This window comes from Gallus gallus, chromosome 22 (genome assembly GCF_016699485.2).
Source record: "Gallus gallus isolate bGalGal1 chromosome 22, bGalGal1.mat.broiler.GRCg7b, whole genome shotgun sequence".
Lineage (NCBI taxonomy): Eukaryota > Metazoa > Chordata > Aves > Galliformes > Phasianidae > Gallus > Gallus gallus.
The window spans coordinates 2,429,395-2,443,332 of record NC_052553.1 but is presented as its reverse complement, the minus strand read 5'-3'; the positions used below and the strand labels follow the sequence as shown (position 1 = coordinate 2,443,332).

Below are 13,938 nucleotides of genomic sequence, written 5' to 3'. Positions count from 1 at the left end.
CCGCGCGCACGGCCGGCGCCGCTTTTAAAGGGGCAGAGCACCGCTCCGGGCCGCTTTTCTTTATCCTCCGGGTTCCGCCCGACGCGGGGCGGTTCCGGGGCGGTTCCGCGGTGCGCGGCGGCGCTTCCGCCACCATGAACTACATGCCGGGCACGGCCAGCCTCATCCAGGACATCGACAGTGAGTGCGACCGCGGTTCCGTCGGTACTGCAGGGAACGAAGGGTAAAACCGCGTCCCGGACGCGGGTCTCCCGCGTCCGGGACGCGGTTTTACCCTTCGTTCCCCCCCCCGGTTGATCCCCTTCCCGTTTCCCGCAGAGAAACACCTCGTCCTGCTACGGGACGGCCGGACGCTGATCGGATTCCTGCGCAGCATCGATCAGTTCGGTACGTCGGGGGATGGTTTTGGGGGGGGGGAGCGCCGGGTACGGCACCGGAGCGGAGCTCTGACGGAACCCACGTGGCCGTGCGCTGTTTGCGGTCCCCCCATCCCACCTTGCGTTCTCCCCTCGGGGTAGCACCGTCTGAGCACAGCACCCCCCCCACCGCCAGGCATGGGGGGCAGCGCCTGTGCCTATGGCGGAGCCCCCCACTCCTTGCCCCGCACCCCACAGCAGCGGGGATGCCCCCATTACTCCGGGCTGGGGCTGCTTTGGGGTCCCATAGGGGCCGCAGGGTTTGAGGGGTCATAAGGTTTATGGGGTGCTCAGCACATGGGACGTGCGGCGACGCAGCCCAGGAGCTGCTCCCTGCATTGGGGGCCACGGTTTGTTTCGGGTGAGGTGCTGTGAAGGTGAAGAAGCGGTTAAAAACGGGATGTTTCTTTCTTTCTTTTTTTTTCCTATCAGCAAATCTGGTGCTGCATCAGACCGTGGAGCGCATTCACGTGGGCAAGAAGTATGGGGACATCCCCCGAGGGATCTTCGTCGTGAGGGGAGAGAACGTGGTGCTGCTGGGGGAGATCGTGAGTGAGCCCCGCGCCCCGCAGCCCCCCGCCCCGCAGCTCTGCTAACGCAGCTCTTTGCTTGCAGGACCTGGAGAAGGAGAGCGACACGCTGCTGCAGCAGGTGTCCATCGAGGAGATCCTGGAGGAGCAGCGCGTGGAGCTGCAGGCCAAGCAGGAGTCGGAGAAGCTGAAGGTGCAGGCGCTGAAGGAGCGCGGCCTGGCGGTGCCCAGGGCTGACACGTTGGATGAGTACTGATGGGGCGGCGGTGCTGCGTGGTGCAGGCACTGAAATCACGGCTTCCGTTCCTCCTGGAGGAAAAGGAGGAGCGGTGGCAATGGGGCTCCTCGGGGGTAATTGGACGCTCCGGGGAGAGGGGCGGTTTCTGTTCAGAGGTTGAACGCCTCTGCTGTCTTTTGGTTTGCGTCTTCTGGCTCCTGGCGTGGAGCTGAGTGAGAGCTTCCCTTCACCTGTAAATAAATCCCTGATCTCAGCAGCAGCAGCAGCAGCTTTGCCTGTGTTTGGGGTGTTGCTCTGTGTGGTGCCGGGCACGGCGCGGTCCCGTGGGACAGCTCAGGTGCTGTGCCTCCAGCCCTGTCCAGACAGGTGCAGCTGTTTGCCCACAGCTGTGCCCACTCATTAGCTAATTACCTGCTGAGCTGCTCGCAAGCAGCACACTCACCTGGCTGTCCCTGCTGCCCAGCAGCACCCCTCATCCTTCTGCAGCATCTCCAAACCTGAGGGAGGACCACAGGTGTGGCTCAGGCAGGTAGGAGCTGAGTGGGCTGAGCTGAACGGGGTGCTGCAGGCTTCAGCACTTGTAGGCAAGGCAGGAAAAAGGAGAGCTCGGGGTCTTTCATTGCCACGTGTCCTCTCCTCTCTGGTGTTGTGGGGCTCCCATTGGTGTCAGTTTCTGCATCGGTGCTGCCTTTCAACCTGGGCAGTGCCCGTGTTATCTTATCGCCTGCTCCCTGCGGGGGGGGGGGATGCGGGTTTAGCTCTGCTCTCCAAATAGCTTCAAAGCAGCCTTGGGGCAGTGGAGGGGGCTGAGGGCACCCCAGAATCCCTGTACAGGGAGGGGACACTGCTTCAGCCCCCCCTGCTGGAGCCTCTCCTGGGTACTGAGATGCGGAATGGGTGTAGAAAAGGGAATTGTCCCCGTGGCTCAGGGTGCTGTGTGAGCACACGTGGGTGTGTGAGGGGCGGGCAGTGCATTGAGAGGCTGAATGTCAAAAGGGAAGTGAGGTCCCTGGGTGAGTAAGGGACGTGCAGTGGGGCTGAGGGGGCTGGGATGGGGCCAGGACCCCCCTTTCTTGCAGCCCCTGGGCGCGGTGGTGGTGTGGGACACCTGAGGAAGTGCTGATGTGGCACTGTGGAGCCGGCAAACATCCAGGGACACCTCGGTTCTTCAGGTATCCTGAAGTTTTTGCTGTGTCCCTGGAACAGTGGCACCCCGGAGCCGAAGGGGTGGCTCTGTCAGAGATCAGTTCAGTTCTTCTCAACAACAAGTGCATGTCCTTGCTCCGAGGCCGTGTGTTCAGGGCGGCCGCTCCATTGGGATAACAGCAGTGCAGAGCTGGAGATCTCTGTGCTGGGGAGAGCTGTGCCTGTGCTGCTGCATTGCCAGGGCAGCGATTTGGGAAGGAGATGCTCAGTTGCTGCCTTCCCCCGGTGCCTCCAAACCCCGTCCCGTTGCATGTGAGATGTGCTGTGCTGCGCGCAGTCGGGGTGGAGAGGATCCATCCAGATCCATCCATCCATCCTGGAGCTGTGGGCAGGAGCAGTGCGGCCCTTCCTGGGCACAGGTAGGGCTGAGCACCACGAGGCTGTGCTGCAGTTCCCCGTGTGCCCTCAGCACCACAGCGAGTGGGTGACCTCCCCCCTCACCAAGTTGTTGCGACAGCAAAGAGGAGCAAGGTCAGCATCCCTGCAGCAGAGTGCAGGAGCTGACGTCAAAGGAAGCAGCTGTGATTCACAGCTTTTGGGGAGCGCTCAGTGCTGGGGCTGTAACTCATTCCACAGATGTCATTTCAGCCTTGAGCGTTATCACTGCTATTGCTCCACCCCTGGGGAGATGTGGGGCTGCCCCCTCAGTGCAGCAGAGTGTGGCTGGGTGGGACCCCCACCCTGCAGCCTCCCTATGCACCCTGCAGCCGTGCTCTGCATGCACAGCCCTCAGCTGCAGCTCCACGCAAGCCGTCTACAAAATGCTCTCAGCCTCACAACGTGCGCAGAGCATCCGTCTGCATTCCCCACGTGCTGTGCAGCAGCAGAGGGGGGCAGCAGAGTTTGCCCCACGTATCTGGGCAGCAGCAGCTGCATCAGGATGTGCGCATGCGCTGCTGCTGGCACCCACAGCGACCCACAGCCCCCGGCAGATGCATGGGGAGGTGGGGCTGTCCTTGGCCCCCCGGGCACTGCCGTAAGTGATGGCCCTTATCTCGGTGCTGACAAGCCAGCATCCTTCAGCCGGCGGATTTAAGGCCGAGCGCCGGGGCTGAGGCACAGCAGTGTTTGTAGCAGCCACCAGAACTGAGCTCCACTGCACCGCAGAGATGCTGCCCGCCACCTTCAAGCTGTGCGCTGCCATCTCCTACCAACACCTGCGCAACGTGACCGGTGAGAGGCCCGTGCTGTGGGTTTTGCTGTCTGCACGGCTCCTTTCTGCTCTATTTCTGGGCTGGGGGACGGAGGCTGTGTGCTGTTCAGGGGGGGCTGCAGCTCCGGGGTGGGCGGTCGCTCCTCAGCTGCTCTCAGGCCGTTGTGTGCTCCCCGTGTGCTGCTCGGAGCAAAGCCTGAGCAGCACAGATCCCTCCCGTCCTCCAGTATCGCAATGGGAGGAAGCTTCTCTCACAGGGACTTCAGCAGCGGGGTTGGGTACAAGCAAGCAAGCGAGACTTTTCCAGCCTGACACCGCACCGTTGTGTTGTGCTCTCTGTTCCCAGGGCTGCGCAGACAGGCTGCAGTGGCCATCAGCCAGGAGCTCAGCAAGCTGTCGTGCCGCAGCACAGGGCCCAGCACGTGGATCAGCCAGGTCCGCAGGCGAAGCTCCCTGCTCAGTAAGTGCTGCTTCCCGGGATCTGCCCCCTCCCGGTCAGTGCTGGGGAGGAGATCTGCTCGTGGTGCTTTGCTGAGCAAATGAAAGTGCAGAGGGTGGTGGGAACTGAGCCCCCGCCCGAGTCGTGGGCACGGAGAGGTGTATGTGATGGAGGCAGAGCTGGCGCTGTGATGTGTTGGTGTTCTTACTGCTGCTCTGCCCGCTCCCTCTCAGGCTCCAGGCTGGAGGAGAAGCCCTTCAGCGAGATGGAGATGTCCTACATCAAACAAGGAGAGGAAGCCCTGCAGAAATCACTCAGCATCCTCGGGGACCAGGAGGGCTGGAAGACGGAGACGGTGGCGGTGAGCCCCCCGGTGGCCGCGCGGCGACGTGTTGGTGCTCCTGTGAGTATCTGTGGCGCTGATCTGCCTTTCCCTGCCAGGACAACGGAGACAAAGTGCTGAGCAAAGTGCTGCCGGACGTGGGTAAGGTGTTCCGCCTGGAGGTGGTGGTGGATCAGCCCCTGGACGCGGTGTACAGCGAGCTGGTGGACAACATGGAGCAGATGGGCGACTGGAACCCCAGCGTCAAAGAGGTGAAGGTAGGAGCCGCCGGGTGCCCGTGGGGACAGCAGGATCCTGCTGGGCCTGCCGTGCTGCCTGGTTCACATTCACACTGCTCCGTGTGCTGTTAGGAGAGCCAAAGGGCTGTGCGCACTGCTGCAGGCACGGGGATTTTCCCACCCGTCCCTTTGGAGATGTCAGCCGTGCAGATGCGATCACACGCGGGGTTCAGATCTTGCAGCCGCCCAGCTGACTTTTGCAGTAAATCCTTTGTGTCGTTGTCTGAACCCCTCAGATCCTCCAGAGGGTTGGGAAGGACACTCTGATCACCCACGAGACGGCGGCCGCTCCGCCCGGGAACATCGTTGGGCCGCGGGACTTTGTGAGTGTTCGGTGCTCCCGGCGCCGCGGCTCCACCTGCGTGCTGGCAGGGATGTCCACCACGCACGGAGCCATGCCCGAGCAGCAGGGATTTATCAGGTAATGAATTACCACCTGGGCTGTGTGTGTGGGGGGGGGGTGTTTAATGAGCTCCAAATTCACGCGCTGACTCTCAGTGAGGGCTCAGCGTTGTGACGATGTTCGTTTCCGAGCAGTCGGTCGGTGTTTTGGGAAGGGAGAGGAGGAGGAGCTCAGAGGGCTTCAGCAGTGCTGCAGGGTGGGTCAGCTCTTACTGCCCAACAGCTGCACTCCTGTCCTCATACAGAGCTGAGAACGGCCCCACATGTATGGTGCTGCGCCCGCTGGCCGGCAGTCCCTCGCAGACCAAGTTGACGTGGCTTCTTAGCATCGACCTGAAGGTAAGTCCTGCACTGAACTGCTTCAGAGTAAAGGCAGGGGTTGTGCCCGAGGCAGACGTGCTGATGGGTTGCGTGCTCCTCTGCAGGGCTGGCTGCCAAAGACCATCATCAACCAGGTCCTGTCCCAGACCCAGGTGGACTTCGCCAAGCACCTCCGGCAGCGCATGGCGCGGGCAGCGGGCTGCTGAGTGCACAGACTGCTGTTGAGTGCTTTGGTCAGGGCTAACAGTAGGGATCTTGTTGTTAGGTAAGTCAGATACAATTCAACTCCGGCCTGTGCTAACAAGAAAGGCCTTTAATCGTAGACAGCACTAATAAAGCTTAACTAATTAGCGAGGAGCCTGATTCAGAAGGCAGCGCCAGCAGCTGCTCGGTGTGCAAGCAAATGCCATACCTGAAGGGGCAGGTTGCTGGGATCTCCCAGCTAATTACTTGAAGCTTTATTAGTCTACAGTAAAAAGGCCTTGGCTAATTAGTTATTAGGGAAGAGTCGCAGGAGCTTCATTCAGACGGCAGGGCCAGCCAGTGCTGCTCCGTGTGCAGAACACAGGACTTAACCTCAACTGCATTCCTATCCTTTCCCCTAGTGAAGCAGCTCTAAGTTATTTGATATAATTTTGCATGTCTGTACAGGAAGATTATTTATTCGAAGTTCTGTGATGATTATCGTTAGCAGGAGTCCCTGTGAAACTTGTCATTGCTTTCATAGACAGTTAGCTTCAGATTTGAAGTAGGTACTTTTAAGTTTGCAGGATAGGAAGGGAACCAGGATACCTGAACAAAACAAAAATCACAAGACAAAAACAATGTAAGAGTTTAAAAGAAGAGTTTATTTTTAAACTGGCTGCCAGTTCATGTAAAAAAAAAATAATAATACAGTTTGGGCAGAAGCCCAAATTTCAGTCTTACATGCAGTAGTCTTGTTACAACACAATCCTTCTGGATGGGAACTGTTCACAGTTAGCCAAGCACAGCTGAGCAGAAGCATCAGTGTTGTTTCTGCAGGTATAGAGACAGCAGGTGGGTCCAACCACACACCCCTTCCCACTGAACAATGTCTGTTATGAGCCCAGGCTGTCAGATGGGAAGTTATCTCAACACAATCGTTGCTTCTTCAGCTAGCTACACTGTAAGTTACTGAAGACTCCAAGAGATGCTCACAAATAGCACAATACACACTAGAACTGCATTTACTTGGACTCAGCATAGTGGTAGTGCATGAACCTTAAGCAGGGACCATACATACACCGCACCTGCTGCCAAGAGCTGCATTGGCTTCATTGTGTTTGTTCGTTGACAGATTGTTCTGAGTGATGCACATTCCTCCAGAATAAAATCCACCTGATTTAAGAGTCACTGTGTTGTTGCCTTATTGTGCTGCACCTGCTTCTTCAAGGCTCCCAGGGAGGGCTTCGTCTTCCGTCCACTTCTGTCTCGACGTGATACAGGACGTCTGCCAGTGTGTGTTCCACAACAGCCCCCCAGCCCATGTCACTCATCTGTAAAGGGAGCAGAAGGCAGGCAGTGAGCTCAGTGCACAGCACACACATCTCAAGGGGGGAGCAGCCCTGCTGGGCTGTGCCCACTCGAGGATTGTGTCCTCTGAAAAAACAGCGGAGGCAAAAATACATTTCCTTAAACAGTATGCCAGGTCTAACCAACAAGTCAGCACAGGCAGGCAGGAAAAAGTAAGAGGTTTTTTGTCGTCGCTGTTCTGCTTTTTTAATGCTATTGTTTCTCTGAGATTTTTAAATACATTCCTTTCAGCTGCACGATCAAGCTGCGAGTACAAGAACTGATGACGATAGGTGCAGCCCTGCTGTACATCTCCCCTCCCAGCAGCCAATTCCCAGTCCCCTTCTGTTTAAATGCTGTGAGGTGAGGGAGATGTGTGCTGTTACTTACGGGGCGGTACGTGATATCTCTGGGGGGATACTTGAAATACGGCCCGAAGTTGATAGAAACCTGCAGAGAACATTTGTCAGTCCAAAGCTGGAGAATTCTGCTCGCTTTTTTTCCCCCCAGTCTTCAGCCCTGACCCTCTTACACTCCTGAGCACCCTGCACAAACACCTGTAAATATATATCTCTGCATTAAAAGACAGCATTAATTAGGAGCTTGACAAAGTTAAATTACACAGGTGAACAAATGCATTGTTCTGGACTGACTCCACAATAACTCCACCTCTCCTCTCTGCTCACTTAACTGGGCTTGCTTGACCTGTTCCCAGTGTGCACACGCTCTGCACTACCAGAACTATGGCTGGACTTAGGCATTATCTTTGAAAGTATGTTATTACCGTGCAGCCTTTGTACAAAGAAATAGCAGGAAAATAAACTCCTTCAAAGATGTCTTTAAAAGCGACTCCTTGGCTGGCACCGTTCTTGAAGAATATTATCTGAAAAGTAAAATGAGAAGTTTTTCAGTTGGTTCTTTCATCACATTACTCGTGACTCACAAGGTAATGTCAAAAGGCAGCTTATCAGCAAGGATAATGTGGCATCAATAAACAGAAAGAGAAAGCAGTCTCAGCAGACTCTCCACCCATCACTGAGTGCTGCATCTTCCCCCCCCACCGACCAGTGCTGAGCTCACCTGGCTTCCCGGAGCTTGCTTCAGGCTCTTCTCTGCTTTGTCCACAAAGTCCTTCTCTTCGAAGTACAAATAGCTTTTAAATTTGATCAAAGCCTGAAATATCGGGAAATGATCACTTCAGAAATAGTGATATGTCACAGAATGGCAAACCTTCAGGGGGCCCTGCCCTGGGAAAGGCGTGCCTGACAGGTAACAGTGCCCAGAAGTGATTCACCTTGTCTTTGTAAGTGTCAGGCAGCGATTTGGCAGTCTCAGTATCTTCTGGAAGACTGATGTAAAACCCCAGAACGTCCCCCTGTCCGTAGCCAGATGAATAGTGCTTCCCTATGGACTGGTGAAACTTTGTTCCCTTTTTGCTGCGCCAGGAGTAACTGAATTTGTCGTATCCCAGAGGTGCCTGGAGGTTTCCTGCAGAAATCAATGTTTCCTCGTGAACATACGAAGCATAGAAGACCCCAGAACGTGTCCCTTCAGGTGTTGGGCTAACAGTTACATTCAGTTACTAAATACAACTATAATTAGCACAAAAGCGTTAAGCAACGCCAAGCACATAACAGCATAAAGGACCTGAGAGTACTGAAGTTCTACACAGTTTAGAGAACCTATGAAAAGAGTTTATCCTAGGTAAGGGGCAAGCCACACACACCAAATTGTCAACGTTTAAATTATTGAAGAAAAAAAAGAGTACCAACTGGTTAGAACCCAAGGCCTGCTAAAAATGTTTGGTAAAGTTATTTACCCAGTGGCTGTGACCAGCCTAATCTGGCAGCTGTGTCTGGGGGCATCTCATCCATGGAGATCTCAAAGTACCATGCTCCCTTCCTCACTCCATGCGAGGCTCGCACCATGGAATAGCCCTTCTCCCCAACAACAGTCAGCCTGTCATCTGAGATCTTCAGCTGAGGAGCTGCACGAGGGAAGAGGATACACAACACAGCTCATTTGTGACTCCTAACAGGCAACGGTATCAGAAGGAAGCGAATGTAAAGAAGGGGGTTTCACATTTTCAGCTCTTAAGTCAATGTTTGCAAGGTCAGTAAGTGGTAACACAGGGTTAGAGCAGACAGCTCCCACGGAAGGGCTGGCAGCACAGCCTGCACACGATGAGCAAGCTCTGTACCTCTGTCATGCAGCGCCAGGAGGACCCGTTCATACAGGCAGGCTCTGTAGAGGTCCCCAGGAATTGGTTTTCCTGCCCAGCAGTCCAGCTCCAGCTTCTCCGGGTCGGGTGCGTGGGGGTCGGGCTCAGCCAAGATGTAACGATAGCCATCCTTATTGAAGGGGTGCTCCAAGGGGTAGCCGTGGGGCGGTAAGCGCTGCGCAGAAAACAACGGGTCACTGTGAAACACAAAAGCTACAGGTTGGCATCTCACCATGGCTACAGTTCATTCCCAACCCAACGGAGTCACTGTGCTGCTCCATCCCTCCTCACCTTCGGGTTTTCTTGGCTGTTCCAGTGGTTGATCCGTCCTGCTGCTTGCGCTTTGCTCCCCTCCCCTTCCCGCTGCCTCCTGCAGCAATTCCTCCTTCCAAGAGAAACAACAGCTCGTTAAGCAGCTGCTGACCAGGCAGAGTCTGTGAGCGTGGAATCTCCACAAACAGAAAAGGACAGAAAAAGCCACGATCCCATCAGCCCATTGGGTCTCCTACACAGTTATCACTGGAAAGGACTTCAGGGAGGATGAGCACAGCAACACCCCAACAGCAGCACTGTTATTTGCTTTCATGGAGATTCCAGTCACACAGCTCAGATTATTTCTGCAAAAGCAGCAGAAAACCCACTCCACAGCACAACACCACCTGATTTTAAGCAGAAGTGTCATCCCAGTGACATGCTGTGCTGCAGAAACACTGACACTGATGTTATATTTCAATCTATAAAATGAAATACGCCTAAGTTGTGTGAAAAGGAAAAGCAATGCAGGTGTTTCTCTTCAGTATGGTCCAAACTGGTACTGTGTCATTTCATATTGCAGCACCTGACGTACAGGACGAGCTACATGTCAAATTCCATCAAGCTAATACTGCTATTAGTGTTTTCACGTGTGAAACGGCATATGCATTTTATCATGACACTATTAAATAAGAAGTCCCTTGATTTACAAGGAAAACTGTGGGATTTGTGTGTACTGCAGATAAACACCTTTAAGAACCACATAATGTGCTGTAACTACAGCGAGCTTTTGTATTATCAGCATCACCCCTGTGCTGTGAGGGATTCAGACCTCAAAGGGATGCCATATTCTGCACACACACGTCATGACCTAAGCTGTACTTACTGGCTTTAGCAAAAATATTTAGACTTTCCAGTTTCTCATCACCTCTTTATGCAAGCAATCCAAATATCACACCAGCTTACAGCCCTCATATTCAGGTATTACAATTTAGAATGACAAAAATATCAGGTCAAATCTTACAGAGTAGGAGATCAACATAACTGAAAACAGAACCATAAGCCAGTCGAGTGGGGCAGAATATGATGCACTAAAAGCTTCTAACTGTTAAACACTGAGAAGTGAAATGGTTGGTTTGCATTATTCTCACAGTCACACCAGGACACGCTTCTGATCTTTAACTCAGTTTAGCTTTTAAGACAATTGAGCACAAAAGCTTTCCAAAACACAGCAATACTTAAGTTTTAGAAGCTGAAAGGTAAATATTCACCTCCCAGAGAGGCTCCATCTGTAAGAACAGAAGTGGCACCACATATGTGACAAACTTCCAGTAAAGAAAACAACAAGCAGTGCATGAAATGGAGACAACGCAGCTTAAACCCTATTGTTAAAAGCCCCAGCCATCTCCTGCTAGCTACTACTCAATAGGCTTCAAACTGAAAGGCACAGCCTTGTGCACAAAGAAACCTCATCAGCTCTTAATTTTCCTACAGCACGGTTACTAAGATTAATCTTAATGAGCAAGGCAAAGTTCTTAGCACAGCTGTCATTCCATAAAAAGGAACAGCAGCAAAACGCAAGCAGTGAGTTTAAGGAAATGTATTACACATACTTTGCCTCGCTCCTTGCAAATCTCACAGTGAGGAGAACAGCAAAGAGACAGTGAGACTGGCTGGGTGTGTTTGGAAAGCACCACACGGAATCTCAGTTCACAGTGGGTTTAAATACTGCACCCTCACTGACAGAGCTGCACACCCAGCTACAGGACTGGGGAAGTGCAGCTCTGCCCCAAACACTGAGGGGAAAAAAATAAAGAGCCTCGATAAAGAACTTGCCATTTAAATTTCCACTTGTGGATACGGCGTTGTTCTGCTTCTGGTTATCATATGCGGGACCAATATTGGCAAGATCCTGAAAAAGGAAAGAAACAAAGCTAAACAGATGCACAGATTCAGGCAAACTTACCACAAAGCCCCAGCAGCAGTCCTCCAGCACACCACTTGGCACAACACTGGCTCATAGGTTCATGTTATCTTGGATACTTTATGCTTATTTCACTGAGCATAAGATACCAGCAAAACCAGCCTCCCATCCCCCTCCCCCCCAATCAGTGTGCTCTCCTTTCATCTCCCATCACACACTTGGTCCAGAAGTCCAAACTTCGGGTAGTCTTCTTCGGGATCCTTACTCCCTGGGTCTGGATGCTCCTTCACTAAGAACACATCTCTTTCTTTACACTGAAACAGAGAACAGAACAAGATCATACCAAATTTGTTATCAATTGCTCCCCATTTTGCTCTCCTTGAGTGTCAGACAGCAGTTATCACTCACAGAAAACCCTCCATGAACCCCAACTACGTACCATAGTTTTGACAATATTATTAGGCCAAGTCATCTTCCCTGGTCTCTGCCTCGTCGTCATACACTCCCAGTATTTATCAATGAATGGGATAATATCCTGTTAAAAAAACCACAAATCCACTCTTAACAACTGAGTCTGAAAGCCACACTGCCAACATTTGGCTGAAATTGCTCTTCAGTGAAACCACAGCTGTCTTTAACACGTGATGACTGTTATGACAGCCGTACCTTATCTTTGGAGAACATGGTTTTTGGATGCTCATCTTGTGTCCTTGACTGCCACGTTAAGTTGGCCAGAGCACTAAGGCACATTTCCTTGAGATCTTCAAAACAAAGATAGGCCAAAGCTCAAGCTGCATTCCATGGGGAAGATCAGCACACAACCACAGTGATCACCAAACACACAGCACCACACCAAGCCCAGCCCTATCCCATCATCCCACACCAAACACAGCATTTCCACACCTTATGAAGTCAGCAGTAAAGCAGCAATGTTTCAGACAAAGCTGCCCATTCCTGCTGCTAACTTCTTTGGTCATTTCTGCAAGTGTCAGCAGAACCCTCTCACTGACATCAGGTAACATTACCTTGTGCAAGGTTTCCATGAGGGAGCTCTTACACTTACTTGCTTGTTTTCTTAAGAAATATGTGTTCCCACTGTGGTGGCAAACGTTGCAATGGAAACTGTAGTTGGTCATGAAAGGCAAACAAGATCTGGAAAAGAGCAGACTGATTTGTAAGTTCTGCTGTACGCCTTACGTGCTGCCTCAGGTAAGAAATGAATGCTCTTTCCCTACATAAAGAACACCTTATTGGGTCAATGATAACTGCACCAGATTAAGTTTATCACTGGAAAACTGTGAACTTCTTTCCTCCCACACCTCTTTACCTAACAAAGGAATTTCACTGAGCAGCACACACAGTGCTCCAATTAGTGCTGCACAGAAAGTTCAGGACTGCACACAGCACCATGCTCAGATTGACCAAGCACATTAATAACATTAAAACTTCCATTTTCCTCAGGTTTTAGTGAATGTCTGGATGTCACCTGCCTTGAGTAACCTGTGAGCTCTGACAGGAGGGGGGCAAAGGCAGCACCAACTGAAATCTCCACCCGAGGTACGCAGGGAGGTGGTTTGGTGTTGAAAGAATGGGGGGGATGGGGGGTTACAAACACCAAAGGGGCACTGAGAGCATCAAGGGCCACCAATGGGGCACCCGAGGGCACCCAAGGGGCCACGAAGGCAGCACCTGAGGGCCACCAACCCCCGAGGGCCACCAAGGGGCACCCAAAGGCCACCAATGGGGCACCCCACGGCCACCCAAGCTCCACGCCCGGCGCTGCACACATACGTGGTGTCGATGCCGAAGGTGTCCGCCGTGAACCACTTGGTGCAGATGCCGCACTGCAGTTCGATCTCTCCCAGCTGCCGCCCGTTCTCCTCATCCACCGACCCCGCCTGCGTGTCCATGGCCTCGGGGCCGTCCGGGGCGGCCTCCTGCGGGCAGCACAGCGCCGGTTATCGCCGTCAGAGCCCTCATCCCCCCCCCGCTATGTGCCCCACGTACCATCGGATCCTTCCCGCTCGCGGTTTCGGTCTCCACAGCAGCAGCGGCGGCGTCCCCCGGCGCGGCCTCCCCCCTGCAAGGCCACAAACGACGCCTCAGCGCGGCTCACCCCCGAGCCGCGGCCTCCCAGCCCCGCGCTCGGCCCCCGCCCTACCCGCTCTCGGCGTCGGCGGCGCTCGGTTCGGGCGGGGCGGGCGGTTCAGCGGCCGGGGGCTCCGGGGCCGCCTCTGCGCTCTCCCCCGCGGGAGCCGCCATTGCCGCTGCCGCCGCTGCCGCCGCCGCCATTGCTGTTGACGCTCCCGCGAGAGTTGGCCCCGAGCGCCGCTCTCGCGAGATTCCCGGCTTCAAAGGGCAATGCTCACGGTGGGACCCACGTCCCGATGGCAGCAGCGCCCCCTACCGGCGGCCGGCGGGAAGAGCGGGAGGTGACGTCACCGCTGTGATGCGACGTCATCCTGCTCGTCCGTGACGTCACGCAGCCAGCCAGCCAGCGGGCGGGGCTGCCGTCCCTATAGCGGGCAAAGAAATGGGACGAAGAGCCAAAAGCATCACAAAGTGGCTGAGGCTGGAAGGGACCTCAGGGGGCGGTGTGGGCCAACCACTCTGCTCAGAACGGACTCCTACAGCAGGCTGCCCTGCTCTGTTTCCAGTTACAGCAGATGAAAACAGCCCAGA

At 54.0% G+C, this 13,938-nt stretch overlaps 3 protein-coding genes across 5 annotated transcripts; 2 read left to right on the top strand and 1 right to left on the bottom strand.

Moving 5' to 3' along the window:
- The first annotated feature begins 96 nt into the window (after positions 1-96).
- On the top strand, positions 97-1,443 carry LSM1 (LSM1 homolog, mRNA degradation associated). Of its 2 annotated transcripts, none has more exons than XM_424387.8 (4): positions 97-180; positions 319-387; positions 849-964; positions 1,032-1,443. In XM_424387.8, exons 1-4 carry the CDS (start codon positions 135-137, stop codon positions 1,200-1,202), a joined length of 402 nt encoding a protein of 133 aa, XP_424387.7. In that variant the 5' UTR covers positions 97-134; the 3' UTR covers positions 1,203-1,443. The 2 variants fall into 2 exon arrangements, with proteins under 2 accessions (XP_424387.7, XP_046759369.1); XM_046903413.1 differs by having other exon boundaries at positions 97-223.
- A 2,002-nt stretch (positions 1,444-3,445) lies between these two features.
- Positions 3,446-6,700, top strand: STAR (steroidogenic acute regulatory protein). Its single transcript, NM_204686.3, has 7 exons — positions 3,446-3,563; positions 3,890-4,003; positions 4,216-4,343; positions 4,424-4,582; positions 4,840-5,024; positions 5,251-5,344; positions 5,431-6,700. Exons 1-7 carry the CDS (start codon positions 3,500-3,502, stop codon positions 5,530-5,532), a joined length of 846 nt encoding a protein of 281 aa, NP_990017.1. The 5' UTR covers positions 3,446-3,499; the 3' UTR covers positions 5,533-6,700.
- Positions 6,154-13,680, bottom strand: ASH2L (ASH2 like histone lysine methyltransferase complex subunit). Of its 2 annotated transcripts, XM_015297368.3 has the most exons (17): positions 13,418-13,680; positions 13,264-13,336; positions 13,048-13,193; positions 12,320-12,408; positions 11,923-12,017; positions 11,696-11,791; positions 11,475-11,570; positions 11,169-11,244; positions 10,604-10,621; positions 9,372-9,465; positions 9,060-9,277; positions 8,679-8,846; positions 8,154-8,347; positions 7,940-8,032; positions 7,644-7,742; positions 7,250-7,309; positions 6,154-6,843 (listed from the first exon to the last, which is right to left on the bottom strand). In XM_015297368.3, the coding sequence occupies exons 1-17, from the start codon at positions 13,546-13,548 to the stop codon at positions 6,736-6,738; spliced, it is 1,854 nt and encodes a 617-aa protein (XP_015152854.1). In that variant the 5' UTR covers positions 13,549-13,680; the 3' UTR covers positions 6,154-6,735. The 2 variants fall into 2 exon arrangements, with proteins under 2 accessions (XP_015152854.1, NP_001026566.1); NM_001031395.2 differs by lacking the exon at positions 10,604-10,621.
- Between the last annotated feature and the right edge of the window lie 258 nt (positions 13,681-13,938).